Source organism: Phymastichus coffea, unplaced genomic scaffold (genome assembly GCF_024137745.1).
Source record: "Phymastichus coffea isolate CEN01 unplaced genomic scaffold, Cenicafe_Pcof_1.1 PCOF00009, whole genome shotgun sequence".
Classification (NCBI taxonomy): domain Eukaryota; kingdom Metazoa; phylum Arthropoda; class Insecta; order Hymenoptera; family Eulophidae; genus Phymastichus; species Phymastichus coffea.
Window position 1 is genome coordinate 6,595,206 of NW_026706820.1, and position 18,928 is coordinate 6,614,133.

The following is an 18,928-nucleotide window of genomic DNA, read 5'->3' on the forward strand; positions in this document are numbered from 1 at the left end:
AGCTTGAAAAAATTAGTAAAAATATTACCGTGGATAGAATAAGAAAAAAAATTTACCTTTTATTTTTAAAACCACCCCTTATGTTGAAAAACCACCCCCAAAAAATTGTTTCCAATACATTACAGGTGGTGTTGATAATTTACTGTAAAATACGTTGCGTATCATTTATAATGTACAAACACAACTATCTCGTGCAGTTTCAACCACAAGGGTTGCAACCCCTAATTTCTATCATCGAAATTTGTACCTTCTTTATTCCTATTTTTGAAAAAAAGTTCATAATGAGCTTAAAAAAATTGGAAAAAATATTACCGTGGATAGAATAAGAATAAAAAATTTACCTGTTCAAACTTATTTTCAAAACCACCCTCAGTGTTGAAAAACCATCCTAAAAAAAGTTTCTGACATATCGTTCCAATCTCTTCTAAATCAAATAAGCTATGATTCCATAGCTATTTTGTTGCTCTCTTTTAAATTTTTTACGTTCTATCGTTTATTAATTCTATCAAAAAATAAATAAATTTTATTATATAAAAAAACAAGTCAAGAATAATATAATATTATAAGTATACCTAGAAGATAAGTTTAGTTTCTCGGATGCGCAAAAATTTTGGTATATGAATGATAGTATTATCAGAATTTTATTTACGTCCTACTATCAGCGTCTCTGACGATTGTCTGTTATTTTCATGATTGATAAATATGAGTAAGTAATTCTTCATCAGTAGCCAACACAACTTTCTTGTTGTTGGACGTATTGTAGCGACTATTGAACTAACAGCATAATAAATAGTAATAAGAATATAAGATTATAAGTACAAATAATAATAAGATACTATTCCGTCAATTCGTATTTCGTAGTACCTGCTACGTAAGTATAACTATAAAATTATTTTTTATATGCAAATAATTTTACGGCTTTTTAATATTTGTTTTAAAAAAATTGAAATTACACTGATTATGAGGATTTATTAATTAATGATGTTTATAATTATTGTTTACTTATTGATTTGTTTATTATTATTGTTTATTAATTAATATTTTTACTTTTTAATTTATTAATTAATTTTTTTCATGAATGTTTTCTATAAGTTTGTTTATCATTATTGTTTACTTATCAATTTGTTTATTTATTTGTTTTTATCCTAATTTGTTTATTTGTTATTCAGTTTATTTCTTATTCCCCAGCGATATCAGGAGAGACCTATACAGAGGAAAAATAAGGAAAAAAAGGGGACGGATGGATGGACGGACGCACGGAGAATTTCGCGCCTTCTGTTTAATATAATAGAAGATATATAAGATATATATATAAATATTTTTTTTTTTATTTCAGATTAAAAAATGAAAATTAACGCTCTGAACGTTTTAAATTTATTATTAGCTTACTTTCAAACTCTACAAATACCTGAAAGTGAGACAAATTATAAAGAGATTCAATTGTCGGAAAGAATTAAAAGCATTTTAATAGATTCCGTGAATGATTTCAATGAAGTAGATATGATCGTTGAAGATACATTTGATTTTCAAGAAGATTACAAAGATCATGCTGCAAAAATAGTAGAAGATGAAGTTCAACACCATTTTCCTGACGATTTCGAAGCACCCACCGACCATTGTACCAAAGACAATGAAGATGTCAGTTTTGAATATAAGCAAAGAGCCGTAGAATACTGGAGAAGTGGTAAAAAAAAATTTAAGTGTTGAAAGTGTACGTCAAAAATTTAAGAAAGTTTCATCTGTGAGTCAGTTGAAACGTTGGGCTCATACAGTCAACAAAGGTGGTACTTATAGAGAAAAAATTGCAAGAATTTGTCAGTACACTTTTGATAATTTTAAAGCAGCAGTAGACGCTGGTTACATCATTCATGATCGTGACATACGTCGATGGGCATTGCAAGCTCAAAAGATTATAGGATCAGAAGATGTAAGATTCAAAGCTTCGGATAACTGGCTTTGTAAATTCAAGAAAGCTCATAGAATAGTATCCCGGAAAATAAATAAGTTTATAACCAAGAAAACACTAGAAAGTAATTCAGAACTAACGATTAAAGCAAATACTTTTATTGCTGATGTTAAAGCAGGCATAAGAATAATTGGAATTCATAATGTGTTTAATTCTGATCAGAGCGGATTCCAACTGGAAATGCACTCCGGAAGAACGCTAGCGGTTGAAGGAGAAAAGCAGGTACAGTGTTTAGTAAAGTCAGTTTCTTCAACAACCCACAGTTATACTATACAGCCACTCATATCAGCCACAGGAGAATTACTGTCACCACTCTTTTTAGTTTTGAAGGAATCTAGCGGTGAGTTTGGACCCATTGTTGAAACCACTTTATTTAGACCCGAAAATGTTTACGTAGAAGCATCTAAATCTGGAAAGTTGACTACAGGTATACATAATACCATCTAGTTACAATTAATATCATTATAAATGATTTTACAAATAAGATTTTTGATTTTAGATCTCTTTAAAATATGGCTGCAAAAAGTATATTTCCCTAATGTAGGTTCCAATACGATGCTGTTGCTTGACTCCTGGAGCGGTCATTGTGACAGTGCCATAGAAACTGTAACTCCACGTGATAAAATTATAAATTTTAAAAAAATACCGACTGGCACAACGGGAAAAATTCAGCCACTTGATGTTTTTGGATTTCGCATATGGAAGAACTTTGTCCGCCAATTTTCAGATACCGTAATTTTGATGAATTATGATTTGGACTTACATAAAAGAAACAACATTATTAAACTTCAGTCGTTAGTCCACAATCAATTATCTTCACCAAGATATACTAATCTTTTTAAATATTCCTGGTTCAAGAGTGGTTACCTCACTAAAAAACCAGAAAATTTTGACAATCCTGTTGCTTACAGTTTTGGAGATTCCTGCAATACACATTGTGACATAGAAGGATGCAAAAATGTGGCTATTATACGTTGCGGTTGGTGCAAAAAATTATTATGTTTCGAGCACTTCTATGAAGAATATCATTATTGTAAGAAGTATGAACAATAAATCCGTCCTAATTTTTTTGATTGTTTTTAATTGGTAACTGAATGAATTATAGTAACGCATATAAAAATCAATTAAATATATATTACTTGGCAGTTTACAATTTTAGTCACAAGAAAGGAGAAAAACTCAACCAACAAAAACAATGGCAATGCTATCAACCCTCCTAATCACCGAATGGCGATGGTAATAAACCTCCCCCTAATAACCCTCCTAATATCCCCCAATGGCATTGCTTACAACCCCCCATTAACCTCCTAATAACTCCCCCCCCCCACAATAAGACCCTCCCCCTAATAACCCCCTAATAACCCCAGTAGTTAGCAGGGTTGATAACGTTGCCATTATGTTATTCGGTGGGTTGCAAGCATTGCCATAAGGTTGCAAGGGGGCTCAGCTATGTCTTCGGGCTATTAGTGGGGGGCTAACGGCATTTTCATTGGAGGTTTTTAGGGGGTTATTAGAGGGGGTTGTAAGCATGATAGTGCGGGTTAGTGCGGGAAATTGCCATTGGCATATAAGGGGAGTTTTAGAAATGGTGATGTATCATTTTTCCGGACAGATTCGGAATCGGCGCAACAAAATAATTTGGAAAAACGTTGTCCCAGTTCTGGGTCTTGTTAGGTGATATAATCTTGAATTGGTACATACTATATTTTTCGTATTCTATCCACGATAATATTTTTTCCAATTTTTTTAAGCTCATTATGAACTTTTTTTCAAAAATAGGAATAAAGAAGGTACAAATTTCGATGATAGAAATTAGGGGTTGCAGCCCTTGTGGTTGAAACTGCACGAGATAGTTGTGTTTGTACATTATAAATGTTACGCAACGTATTTTACAGTAAATTATCAACACCACCTGAAATGTATTGGAAACAATTTTTTGGGTGTGGTTTTTCAATATAAGGGGTGGTTTTAAAAATAAAAGGTAAATTTTTTTTCTTATTCTATCCACGGTAATATTTTTACTAATTTTTTCAAGCTCATTATGAACTTTTTTTCAAAAATAGCTACAAAGAAGGTAAAAATTTCGATGACAGAAATTAGGGGTTGCAACCCTTGTGGTCGAAACTGCACGAGATAGTTGTGTTTGTACAGTATAAATGATACTTAACGTATTTTACACTAAATTATCAACACCACCTGTAATGTATTGAAAACAATTTTTTAGGGGTGGTTTTTCAACTTTAAGGGGGTAGTTTCAAAAAACACCTTGACTAGATTAACTTTATTTTTATATTTTATGTAGGGTAATATTTTTTCCAATTTTTTTCGGGTTATTTTAATTTTTTTCATAAAAATAGCCATGAAATAGATAGTATTTTAAATAAAAAAAATAAGGGTTGCATCCCTTGTGGTCGGAATTGCATGTGCTAGTTTGCTTTTCACATGAGAAGTGATATGAAATTTGTTTGGTCATAAAATATCAATTAGATGCTGAGATACATAGGAAAATCTCTTTTTGGGGGTGAACTTTGAGGGTTGTTTTCACCCCCTCAAAATGTTTTTCCGACGATAAAAAAAAATACGTATGTCTTATTTTTTGATGAACTATAACATATCAAAAGATTATTGAAATCGGTGAGGTCGGGTTGGGGGGGTTTCCTTGTAAGACTACCGATGCCATCGGGGGTAGAGCTGGTTGCCTACACTGATGATGTAGCTGTGGTGATAATAGCCCGTACCCTGGAGCTGGCGCAAATGCGACTGAACCGCACGATGTTACGAATCAATAGATGGATGACTGGACGCGGACTTAGCTTTGCCCCGGCCAAGACAGAACTCATCCTTCTGACGGGAAGCAGGATTAATACCCTGATTCCCATGACAGTCGGATAGGTACCGGTGCAGACCAGTGGGGCGGTTAATTATCTGGGGGTGACCCTAGATACGAAGATGACCTTCTAGCCGCACATACAACAAACAGCGAGGAAGGCGGTAGAGAGGACTTCCGCTCTCAGTCGTCTTATGACAAACACATTTGGACCGAGACAATGGAAGAGACGACTACTGATGACAACGACCCACTCGATCATGCTCTACGGGGCGGAGGTGTGGGCCGACGCGTTGGGGATCAAGAAATACTGCAAACGACTGACAAACGTACAAAGACAGGGAGCACTGAGGATTGCCTGCGCCTACAGGACGGTCTCGGCTGAGGTTGTTCTGGTGGTGGCGGGGCTTATCCCGATAAACCTGCTCGCCAGAGAACGGAAACGCGTGTACGAACGAAACAGCGACGTGACCAGAACGGAAGCTGCCCAGGACGAAAGAACTAGGACGATGACGGACTGGAACGAACGATGGAGGACGAGCACGAACGGAGCATAGACGAGACGACTCATCGACGACTTGAGGCCGTGAACGGAGAGGCAATTTGGGGAAGTGAATTTTTTCCTGACCCAGTTCCTTACCGGCTACGGGTACTTCAGGAAATATCTGTTTGACAGAGACAAAGTTAACAGCGCCGACTGTAAATACTGCGGACACGAATGTGACGACGCAGAGCATACATTTTTCGAATGCTCTCACTGGAACGACGAAAGGCAAAGACTGGAGACGACACTTGAAAGTATCACGCCCAACAACATCGTGACAAAGATGCTGCAAGACAAAGACTAGTGGACGGTAACGGCGACGTACGTCGAGACTATCCTACGAGGGAAAAAGGCGGACGGTTGCCTGGAAGTCGAGTGTTAGACGAGAAAATACGAGAGTAAATGGAATAAACAAATGGATGAATGTGAATAGACGGACGTAACGAAACGATACAGGACCCGTTGACAACGAGAGGACTTGACGCGGTTCTCCAGCGGGAAGTAATGCTTACGTGGTTCCCCGCTGGAGAATGGTTTAGGTGGACTTTACTATTCTTCCCCGGACGGTTTACCTTCCGGTTGAAGGGAAGCGGGATTTGGACGGTCAGCTGGTCTTCGATGACCCGGAGGCTCCTTGCGTTCGATTGATAGATCGCTTGAAACAGCCCGATCTGAGAAGATCAGCAAGTCACGTCACACGGCTGGTGGGAGAGTGTAGGTGGGTAACTTCGGTGAACTGCCGTCACACTCCAACCGCTATGGTCCATGAGGATTTATCCTGTTTTTTACCACTATAAAAAAAAGAAAAAAAAAATTATTACGAATTACTAAACCCGTCTAAAAAATATGATTTTTTTATGTCTACTGTAACGAAATATTAACGACTTGACCCGGAAAAAAAGTTGGAACAAATAAAGTGTATAAGAATAATCACACTCTTTGCAACATCTCTAACATTTCCGGCAACCAACAAAAATGTTGCAGAAACGTTGCCACAACGTGAAAAAAGTCCGCCTTTATTAAAAGCAAAATGTTGCCACAACGTTATTTCAATTAGTTGCCCGAACGTTGTCACAACGTTGTCAAAACTTTTATTTGAGAATGCGTCTACAACTTTTGCACAACGTTCCTACATTATACAAAGTGAAGACCGGGAATCGAAAATGTTGCCGAAACGTTGATAGAACACTGTTAGAACGGGCCACCAAAACATTGTAGTAACAAAGATCTAACAAATTTACAACAGTTTTACTATCGATCATTTTTCCAGTCGCAACTTTTAACAACATTTTGGAAACGTATTTAGAATATTTCAGTCCACTAAGCTCGAGCGCGAAATGTTGCAGCAACATTTTTTTTAATGTTGCAGTGAACTTTTGAAAACGTTGTTAAAACAATAGTGGGAAAATTAGAAAAAAATCAATAACCCTTTATGCATTTGGAATGTATGTCTCAACTTTATTGACTTTCAAATCGAGTAAACAACGAGATGATTACAATTGAAAAATATTTATAAAATATACGCTTATAAGTAAATCACAAATCTTTTAAGGACGGCTTATTTATACCTAGTGGTAAATTTAATGTAAAGCTACATAATTGCTAAAAACTTGTATAAAATCGCAACAATATCAATATTAAATAAATAATTTGCATTTACTCCGAGCTAGGCTAATAAAGGCAACTCTTTAACGTATCTGTGAATTCCGTTTTTTGCATAATACACGGTCTTTGAAGTTTCGTATAATAAATTATAGAAATTTTTATACGCGGTACTATATGTAGCGTGCGCATGCGCTATCAAACTATATGCAAAAAAGGAATATCAGGAAGACAAGTACGGGAATTCAGTTTTCAGCATTCTAACTATAAAATTTGCATCGTAATTGCAATAGTCGCACAAATATGTGGCTTACAAAATAAATGTTTTGATTGTCACTTCTGAGTTAAAGGTTTAACAATCAGTTTAATAAAAATTGCTAATTTTTATTATTTTTACGCGCTTACACGAATCACAAACATTTTTGTACTGGGTTATTTATGAATCGATGAATTTATTCTTACAAAAGAAGAATCGCAAGACCATGAAGGCTTTGTTGAAAAAATTACATACTATCATGCCCGTATAAATGTTTAATGCATGTTGCATTTGTTTCAAGTTAGGAGCTAGGCGCTTATGCGACTCCAGTATAATAAAAAAAAGTAGTAATCATTAAGCAACGTTAGCATTCATTAAGCGACAAAATTCAAATATCATTAAAAGTTACATTTTCAAAAACGAAATCAATTAAACACTACTGTTAATCTGACCTAAAAAAATAATAGATTTCAGCATATGCACTTTAAAGTACATTTTTACCGGCAATTCAAAGTACAGCTTTAAATTAAATCTAGAAGTTAAAATTCTTCATAATCAACATATGAACTATTATTTTCGTAAGAAAGGTATAAAAACAACACCCAGCCTCTTCAATCTTCCATATCTTCAGCTGCAATCAAGTCTTCAATAGTTTTTTTCTTTTTTCCCCGGAACAGAAAACGCGCTGGTGGCTACCGGTGAAAATAGGAAACTTCCAAATAAGGGCTCTCTATGATCCGGGGGCTTCCACCACAGCAATGGGTAGTAATGCTCTGCAGATAGCGTCGGCACTGGGCATCAGGTTGGATACCACCCACGCGGGTACGGCAGGATTACCAGATGGACGAAAATTGACAATCGTCGGTCACGCAACGTTGCCGTTCACCGTAGGTGATATGACGATGCAGACGAGGGTAACTATACTCCCAACCCTCGTCGATAAATGTATTCTAGGAGTGAATTTTGTTAGATTGTTTAGGGCGGTTCTTGATCCTGACGATGATACGTTACTGCTCAAGAAATCACAAAGATGAAACTAGAGGTAGCTAGTTTAGAGGCTGGCCCGAGATTAGCTACTATCGGACTAGCCGAGGTAACAGCCTCTCAACAGGCAATATTGCAGAAGACCATCAGCGAGGCCTTATCACAGGCGCCCGTGGGACTGGGATGTGCGGCAGGAATTGAGCACGAAATTCGAGTCGGTGATACGAAACCAATTAAGCAGCGCTACTATCCAGTGTCACACAAGGTCGAGCAAGAAATGCATAGATTAGTAAAGGAAATGTTAGCCCAAGGGGTGATCGAGCCGGCAAATAGCGGCTAGTCGAGCCCGGTGGTTATGATACACATGAAGGATGGCTTGTATCGATTTTGTATAGAGTTTCGAAAGGTCAACAAGGACGCCGAGTCAAACGCGTATCCCCTACCATTTATGTAGGATTAATTGATACGTTTGCGAAACGCACGATATATCTCCACGCTCGATCTTAGTAGCGTGTATCACCAGATACCACTCAAACCCGAGTCTCGACCCATCAATGCCTTTACCGTGCCTGGATTGGGACACTTCCAGTTCGTACGAATGCCATTCGGTCTCTCGTACGCCGGCATCACCTTCCAACCGTTAATAGATAGCGTGATCGGACCTGAGTTTAGCGATTTCGCCTTCGCCTATTTGCACGATATCATTGTAGTGACGTCCAAATTCGAAGATCACTTGCGGCATCTTAGAACCGTGTTGGATAGGTTAAGCCGAGCCGGGCTCTCGATTAATCGAGAGAAAAGCGTCTTCTGCAAGCCGGAGGCTAAATATCTAGGTTTCCTGATTAACCGAGAGGGTATCAGACTCGACCCCGAAAAGGTGCGCTCTATCGTGGAGTACTCCCGACCAGGAAACGTGCGACAGCTGTGTACTTTCCTGGGGGTTGCTTCATGGTATCGTTCCTTCTTGAGTGACTTCGCCACACAAGCTCAACCGTTAACGAAATTAACGGGGAAAAAGTGCGAATATGTGTGGGGACCAGATCAAGAACAAGCCTTCGCCAAACTTAAGGCACTCATGATACCTTATCAGAAGATGAAACTCGACGGCGAGATGACGACGATACCCCTACCACCGAGGGAGCCGAGGCGATGCGAGGGGAGGGAGCCGCCTATTGTGAGCGATGCGACACCACGCGAAAACGAACGCTCCGTTACCGTGGATAACACACCCCGGAACGATAACGCGATGAGTTTGAGCCATCCTCATCACACCCCTTCCGACCATCTTGATAAGACCTTGATAATAGCCCCATCGAATAGTGCGGTAAAGTGCCCGCGGGGACGACCTCGCAAGAACGCGCTGACTATTCAAGCTCCATCGTGTCAACAGAATCTACGTGTCTCCCTTCCCGTCGCCGTGAAAAGGAAGAGAGGAAGACCACCGAAAACACAGACCATTGACGCATGATGCCCTGCGAACGAAGGACCTGGGAGACCGAAGCAAACGACCCCACCTTCAATCCCAGCGACGAATGTTCTGGGCAGCCGAACAGGCGCCCGCCTTCGATATCCGAGGAAAAGATTAGCGTTATTGACATATAGAAATGTTACAGGATGAAAATCACGCTCGAACAAATAGAGCAAGCGGCGGCCGCCGTCATTGGGCTAGATTTAGGCCCCGCGGTCAATGGGGTCATACTCGCCGCTCTCCACATCATTGGTGACAAGAAGAAAGAGGAGGAACAAGCACGGGTGCGAGTTCACGAGAGCTCGTCATCCGTGCTGATCGAACAGGACGACGACGAGGAATCCCAACGCCCATCGTCTATCCCGGGCATCGTGCGCGAGGAGACCGCGCCATTGCCAGGGCTACCAGCTGGAGCCATTCCAGTAGCGGCGCCAAAAGTGTCAACGGGCACTCAAACCGATGGTGCCTCATCGGTACTGCCTGGCGTCCTAACTTCCTCCATCAACCAGCTGCGCCAGGTAGTCAACGGCCATGGCAGGAAATCGTTGTGGGCTTAAGGGAAGTCGAGCAAGGCTGGACCACATTCAACGCCCTTCAATGAGCCGTATACGTCGAATTCAACGCGTATACGGCTACGGGACACCGCCCTAGCGACATGGAACACTGGAGCAAGGTGCTGTCCAGTCGGCGCCAATTCGTCGCCGCGCTGAAGGAGGTTCAGCGTCATCACCGCCAGGCCCTCGAGGGCCCGGTTGGTGATCCACCTGCAGCCACAGTCCAGCCTCCGACTACCAGGGTAGTCGGCCCGACGCCTGCCATACATCAGCACCAGCGGACATGCGGGGTAAACCTGGTTCTGAACTTGAACAGCGGCAGCGTAGACCAGGCAATCCGACCTATCCATATTAACTTGGTGGTGGGGACCACGGACGAGGTACCCCCGGTGGCAAGACCACTGCGGTCTGCACCCAATCGTCGAGATGGGTTGCCACTGATTCAGTGTGTTTTGACGTACTGAATCGCTGTGCCGGCTGTGCGATCAACAGCGTGCTAAAATAGAGTACGCGACACAACGATACACGGTATCCGCCACGCGGAGGTTTACGGTGCTGAGAAAGCCTCTGTCAGAGATTAGAAGCCCCTGCAGCCAGAAGTATACTCGCTCACAATGCTGTGCGGTGCCAATGAGCCGGTAGACTTCTGCCCGCAGTGCTTGTCGTACGTATGTTGCGATATATGAAGTATAATCTTGGCAACAGTGCTATGATCAACTGTATCCAGCGATAGCATGGAGACTGTATGTCTCCATGAGCGATAATCTAGAGTACACTAACTTTTCTGCGTTGTTGCCAAGTCTGTAGTCATCGAGCATGAAAATGATTTTAATGTTTAATAAGAAATGAAGAAATTAAAGTGTCAGTTGATCCGATTACACGCTCGGCTTCAACTCGTTTCTGCAGGACAAATACACGTAGCTCGGCTTAAAATGAGAAGACATGTGGATTATTATTATAATTAAATCTGTTCAGATTCAAATTGTCGACAATTCAAATTGTTGAAAGCAATGTTAAAGTAAAATCTTGGTCATGGCAAATTTAGTTGATTAAAGAACAACGTAAGTATATGAAAATAAAACACATAACCGCTTTTGGTATTTCAATGTGCTATAGTAGCCATTCGGAGCTATTCGGGTCAACCTCCATAACCTCAAAATATTTTCTTTGGAAATATTCTTTAGTTCTCTAAAATCTTTTATTTTAACATCATTTGTAAGAAATATTTATACGTTGAAATTTGATACAATCTTTGACTGTGTGATTAATTGATTTATATCTATTATTACTTTATGCGGTTAAAAATTTTTGTAACTAATTTTTATAGAATATGTATGTATATAGTATGGTTCAGTAGCAAATGAATATTTTACTCTAAAATATTCAATTTATTTGTTTCAAATCTGTGCTAACAGTAACAAGAAGTTTTAACGTGGTGGAGATATCAATTCATATTGAAATATTATGTGAAACTAAAATTGATATAAAAAGGTTTATATCAAAGGTATATGCAAAGATTGCAAAGTAATCAACCATACTAAATTCAAATTGCTTTTAATTTTGTTTTACTCTTACATAAACATTGCTTAGTTGACTATATTTATTCTAGGTTAATAGAAAAAAATAATAAGCAAGGAGTTGTGGTGAGTGAATTAATCGAGGTTAATGCTAAAAAAGGTCAATAGTTTCCAAATGAATGCTCGTATAAAGTTGAATTTATACTAAAATGTTACTTCAAAATTCAACTCTTAAAAGAATCTATAAACGGTATGTCAGAAATATTAAAAAAAAGTAAACAGTTACGTGTAAAAATTATGTATTTTGCCTACAGGCAATACGCTTTAGTTTGGAAAATGGATGATTTTTACAGAATACTCTTTGATTATTTGTGTACAATTATATCATAAATTGATTTCAAATCTACTAATCTACAATCTTTCAAATCGATTTCTAATCTTTTATTTCTATCTATTTTTATCTATTTATATCTGAATTGAATTGAAAAAGTAAATGATGAATTTCAGTTTTCAACCTCTATAACCTCCAATCATTTTTTCTTTTCCAAAAAATCATTTTTATTTTTTTGACAAGATTCTTTTTTCGTTATAATGTAAATTACAAGTAAAATCTATATATTGACTTTTGATACAATACCTTAATTGTGTAATTGATTCATTTAATATTGTCTTTTCATGCGGTTGATAAGTTGTGATGTTCGTATCACTTATTAATAATAATTCATACTCTCGTATCTAGTTGCGTTAATGAGTAAGAATTCGTTTCTAGTAAAATTACTCTAATTGTTAATAAAAAAATTGGTAAATCAAATATATGCGAATAATGATAAATTGATAAATCAAATATATGCAAATAATAATAAATTGATAAATCAAATATATGCCAATATGAACAAGGTTTCAAGGAAAGTCAGACTATGCCCTAGTTTCTTATGGTGCGAATTTTCCCATAAGCAGAGCTAAAGTCTTCCTTGAAGAGGATATAATTCGGCCCAAGTTTCTTATAGCGCGAGATGTTCTATAAGTTTAGCTCGAATTATAGGAAAGGAAAGTCTTGCTCGGTTAATCACAATGAGAGAAAGAACTTAGGTATTAGCCAAGTTTATTCAATCTCATGCGCTCACCTTGCAAGGCTAGAAGTGAATACCAGCCTGTGCAATAGTGAGCGTATTTATACATAGATTTTCCCGCCTATTTTCGCAGGAGAGTTCTCTTCGAGAAGTTTTCGAATATTCGAGAAACATTTGCGAATTTTGAGAAACGAATTTTCTTAATTTACAAGTAAATAAACATCAATACTGAACTTTCAATACATGTGAACTTTACAGAATTAGCTATTTGTCGATTTAGTGTAATTTACAATTATCACAAATAGTATCGTCAAAAGTTATTAACTAATAAATGCAATATTACAATTTTTACAATAGAAAATTATTAAATTTTTACATAGCTTTATTGTTTATTAATTTTAGAAGTAATTTCTAAAAAGAAATATTCCAATTAGTTAATAACATTTGAATTATAACAAATTTTCATATTTGTAACGATTTTTTCTATAATCTTATAACGCAATTACTAGATTAATTATCTAAGATTTATAAATTATAAAGCTATCATTATTAAGTAAAAAATTAACGCTTTCGTTCTATATACAACTTATTGTTTAAATAAATTATTAATTGTTTATTTATTAATAACAGTTATTATTAAGCTGTTATTAATGAAACCAATTCTTACTCATGTTCTTTAGTTATTCATTTTGAATATGGACTATTTACATTTTTCTAATAATTTTATATTTATAGTGTAATAAATAAATTAACTTTGCATATTAAAATTCCTTATTATTTAATAATCAAACGTAATTCGTATTACTATATTTTGAATCTACGTACTAAAATCTGTATAAGAAATACTTTGTTATATCAAAATTACATCTAATTAACATATTTTTCTCAAATAACAAAAATCATTATACTCGTATCTATATCTATTACTTTGTGACGTCACGCTCCTTATTTTGTTATGAAATTAGACTCTTGTACTAAGACAATCGAATAATCGGTGAGGTGGCGCCGTTTAAGGTGTCAATTTGTATAAACAGATAGATGCGTTTTGCGGGTTGCGGTGATTCAGTGACATAATAAACTAGCTCATAGATAGGACCGTTACATAGCCCCCTCTTGAGACTGAATGATTTATGAGAAAGAAGTCTCATGATTCAGTTCTCTATGAGCTTTTTATTATTGTTTTCTTTTAAGATTTATTTTATAGTTGATTATATCCCTCCTTATCTCAAAATCATTAGCACACTTTCCCCAATATTTACATATAAATGTTTTTGGAAAGAAGATAAATCTTTTAGTGGCTAAAATTGGTATGGATTTACAGGTAATGTCTTTTTTGTATAATACTTTGTGTGCTGACATAAATCGCAACGATTTATTGTTACAGCTACTTTTTTACGAAGTTTGTAAATATAAAAATTTTCCTGTAACATCTTTGTAATTTTTTTTTCCAATATGATCATAGGTTTCGTGTATTTCTTTGATTAACTAGATTTATTTAGCGCGCTTCGCGCGCTCATCTTTAGCACTATTTTTACTAAAAAGTTTTTTTATTTATGTAAAATCGAATAATTTATTTGTTTTCTAAATAAGAATGAAAATTGAAGAATTCGACACTGATAATCGTTAATTGTATAATTATATATTATATATAATGTTGCATGTATAATTGTATATATACGGCCCAAACTAATCCAACAGTTTTATACGTACAATTCTTTGTAAACAAAATTTTTTACTTTTCTTGTTTCTACTTGGTTTCCTAAATATACTTTGACAGAATTCCAAGATCTAATTCTGGACATTACTACGTAAAGTTGTCCATGATTAAATACATCTTTTCTTAGATCAATACCAGTATTTGTAAAAGTTTGTCCTTGAGCTTTGTTAATGGTCATTGCAAAAGCTAGTTTGATTGGAAATTGTCTTTTCTTGAATGTGAATGGATAATCATTTTCAGAATATAAGGTTATACGATTTAAAAAGATAATTTCGTTTGCTCTGACACCTGTTAAAATTTCACATTTTATTAAGTGGTTTAATCAATTTATTATTTACAATCTCGTTCCATTGCATAAGCCTTCATTTATGCTAATATTTCTTATTAACATTATGATACAATTTTTTCTCAAGCGTAATTCATGAGGGAGCAAACTTGGAGGATTTAAATTATGTAAATGTTCTGGTAAAATAACATCATCTATTTCGCCATTGTTATTAATAACGACATCAATAGCAGTATATATACGTTCAGAGTTAATGTTCAGTAAATTAGTAATTTGTTTATTGATATCATCTACATCAACATTCCTAGCTGATAATATAGCACATTTACTCATTTCTTGAAATTTCTTTTCTTCAATTAATTTTCTAAATATACTGTCGATCAGGTTAATATTTTGAGGTAAATTGCTGTAACGGGGTGGGTACCGTTTAATTATTTTATTCGCGCAATTCCACCAAAGGGTGCGCGTAATTACCTATGCTCGATACGTTAGTCGGAAAGCAAGAGGGAAACAGATGTCAGTCAACCAACAAACTACAAATGTGAGTGGAAGCAATACGGAATAAACGAGCCGAAAGGACTTGTTAAATATCACGAACGAAAGCCGTTATTGTCTTCTCAAATACTACATCAGAATCGGCCCGCGTGTTTACGTTCACATCGGTGCTCGCTCGACAACAACATGCAGTGTTGGAACGCTCGCTGCTCTTTGTTAACAGAGCTATTACATGCACGCTTTGAGCACGAGGAATTAATTATTACGCATGCAATCGCGATCGCGAGATTGAGCTGGCCAGCTTACCTTTATTTAGCAGACGTTCGAAGACAAGAATGCACGATTTGTACTGCGGAAAAGTTTGTCTGTTCTTTCGACGTGGCTCGCGAATTCGCGCGCACGTGGTTCCGCCCTCGATGGCGAACCTCACACACACTCTCGCTGTCGCGGGGAATGACGCTCTCCTCTGGCTCAGGTCCGCACTCGTTCAGGCACTTCAATCCTGGATCGCGATCTTCGCGGTTTCTGTATCGGCAGCTGACGACGTGACTACCGGCGAATACCTTAATGGTTAGTGCTCCACTGCTTCAATTTCAATCGCGCGCGTTCCGTCTGCTCGCGTGCCGAATTCCTTCGTTACGTTCTTCGTCTCCCCGGTAGGTGCTGCCCCGGCAGGCAGCAATTAGGTTATATTATTAGCGCTAATTTGACGTTTACCGTCACAGCTCCCTTCCAGTATAGACCTATGGGGTCCTCGACGACAACCGTATTAGCGCTGTCCCTTCAGAGGTGGAGAGGTGAAAGGATAATAAAGGTCATAGTCCATGTGGTATTTAGAGCAACCTTTATTCGGTGACGCTGTGTACGTGTGGCCCTGCCCACGGGGGCAGGGAACGATCACCTGGCTGGTCCGGGTGGTTTCTCCTGGCCTTCGTCGTCCAACGGGGGGCGTCCACGTGCCTCCCATCCCAGCCTCTCTTGGACCAGGTCGGCATGTTGCTTCACGTGGGGGCAATGGTCCGTGCGGGTCACTCCGGGGTAGTGGCACACGTTGCACCCCTCCCACTGAGCGCGGGATAGGGTGCATCGCAGGAGGCCTCGTTCGCTGGGGGTCAGTGGCAACCCGTCCCTACGGTTCGGGGCGGACCACAGCGGCCTTTCGACCGTGGGATCCTCTCCCGCGGGCCCTACTACCACATTGATGTGGATGGGCCCCGTTGCATGACCCCCCTGGCTGCCGTCCACGTTCACCACCAGGTTTACCCCGCACGTTTGCGAGCCCTGGCGTGGCGTGGCCCCCGACCCGACCTTCGGAGCCGCTGATCTCGAGGGCCCTCGAGAGCCTGGCGGTGACGGCGCTGGACTTCCTTCAGCGTGAGCGCGAAATGGTGCCGGCGGGATACCACCTGACTCCAGTATCCTAAGTTACTGGGGCGATGTCCCGCGGCCGTATACGCGTCGTATTCCGCGTATACGGTTCGCTGGAGGGTGTTGAGGGTGGCCTAGCCTTGCTCGACTTCCCTCAAACCTTCCACGATTTCTTCCCAGGTTCTTTCGCCAGGCGTGGACGCCTGGCTGGTGAACCTGGGGCGCCAGGTCGCATCGCTGAAGGCCGTCTCCTCAGTCTGCGTCCCGATGAAGATTGGTAGGGCTCGCATCGGGATCGCAGCTGTTGTGGCTACCGGTAAGTGGGGTGTCTCGGCGCGCGTGATCCCGGGCGTCGTCGACGGGTTTGAGGCGGCTTCATCATAGGGGAGCTCTTCGATTAGCACGGACGTCGAGCTCTCGTGAGCTCGCGCCCGTGCTTGCTCCTCTTCGTGCCTCTTCTGTCCCAGTAGGTGCAGGGCGGCGCGTAGATTGGTGGGGCTCGCATCGGGATCGCAGCTTATGTGGCTCCCGGTAAGTGGGGTGTCTCGGCGCGCGTGATCCCGGGCGTCGACGACGCGCATGTGGTAGTCTCTTCGATGGGGAGTTTCTCTATTAGTACGGATGACGAGCTCTCGTGAGCTCGCACCCGTGCTTGCTCCTCTTCCTCCTTCTTGGTGCTGAGAAGGTGTAGGGCGGCGTGAACCACCCCTTCGACCGCGGGGCCCAAATCCAACCCGATGAGGGCGGCCGCCGTCTGTTCGAATTGCTCGAGCGTGAACTGCATCCTGTAATAATCCAGCACGTTAGTATCCCGAATATTTTTCTCGGATATCGAAGGTGGGCGCCTTTTCGGCTGCCCAGGGCCTTCGTCGCTGAGGTCGAAGGTGGGGTCCTTGGCGTCGGTCTCCCTGGTCCTTCGATCGCCGGGTCTCATGCATCCACGGTCGGCGTTCTTGGTGGTCTGCCCCTCTTCCTTTTCCCGTCGATGAGAGGGGGGCTCGAGTAGTCTGTCGATGTTGTGTAGTGTGTGTGGTTAGCGCGTACTCGCGAGGTCTCCTTCGCGGGCGCTTCCCCGCGTTAGTTGATGGGGTGGTTATAGGGATCTTGACGAAGGAATCGGAAGGGACGTAACGAGGTGGGTTCGAAGTTGTCGCGTTGTCATTCCGGAGTGTGTCACCTGTAGCGTCGGCGCATCCGTTTCCGCGTATCGTCGCATCGCTCGCATTAGGCGGGACGCTCGTCGCCTTAGCTCCCTCGGTGGTAGAGATTTCGTCGTCATCTCGTCGTCGAGTCCCATCGTGAATAATCAACAAACCAAGGTATGTGGCCTCAGGCTTACAGAAGACACTCTTCTCTCGATCAATCGAGAGGCCAGCCCTATACGACCTATCTAACTCAGTTTTAAGATGTTGTGGGTGATCTCCGAATTTGGATGATACTACTATGATATCGTCCAAACAGGCGAAGGAGAAACCGCCAAGCTCGGGTCCGATCACGCTATCTATTAACCGTTGGAAGGTGTGATTGGCGCACGAGGAACCGAATGATACTCTTACGAACCGGAGGTGTCCCAGTCCGGGTACGGTGAAGGCAGTGAAATGTCCATGTTTGGTCTTGAACGGTCTCGTCTCATCGACCTGAATCTCGTGTTCAATGCCTGTTGCTCGTCTCAGTACCACGGGGGCCTGCGATAAGGCCTCGCCGATGGTCCTCTGCAATATCGCCTGTTGAGAGGCGGTTACCTCGGCTAGTCCGATAGTAGCTAATCTCGGACCAGCCTCCAAACTAGCTACTTCTAGTTTCATCTTGGTTTGTGATTTCTTGAGCAGTAATGTATCATCATCCAAATCCAGTACTGCTCTAAACAACCTAACAAAGTTCACTCCTAAGATACATTCATCGACGAGGGTAGGGAGGATAGCTACTCTCGTCGACATCGTCATCTCCCCCACGGTAAACGGCAACATGGCGTGACCAACGATCGTTAACTTACGACCGTCTGGTAGTCCTGCTGTACCCGCGTGGGTGATGTCCAATCTGACGCCTAACACAGACGCTATCTGCAGAGCATTACTACTCATGGCTGTGGTGGAAGCTCCCGGATCATAGAGGGCCCATATCTGGAAGTCCCCTATTTTCACCGGTAGCCACCAACGCGTCTCCTGTTCCGGGGAATATCGGGAAACAGTTTCGACGGCTCCACAGCTTTTTTCCTTGTACATCATAGCGCTAGCCACTGTGCTCTCGCGTGGTAGAGTGACGTCACTTGTCGTC

General features: G+C 40.4%; 1 protein-coding gene across 1 annotated transcript; it reads right to left on the reverse strand.

The window, feature by feature from the left end:
- Positions 1–14,488: 14,488 nt before the first annotated feature.
- On the reverse strand, positions 14,489–14,871 carry LOC131670846 (uncharacterized). Its single transcript, XM_058946827.1, has 2 exons — positions 14,844–14,871; positions 14,489–14,793 (listed from the first exon to the last, which is right to left on the reverse strand). Exons 1-2 carry the CDS (start codon positions 14,869–14,871, stop codon positions 14,489–14,491), a joined length of 333 nt encoding a protein of 110 aa, XP_058802810.1.
- Positions 14,872–18,928: the final 4,057 nt, after the last annotated feature.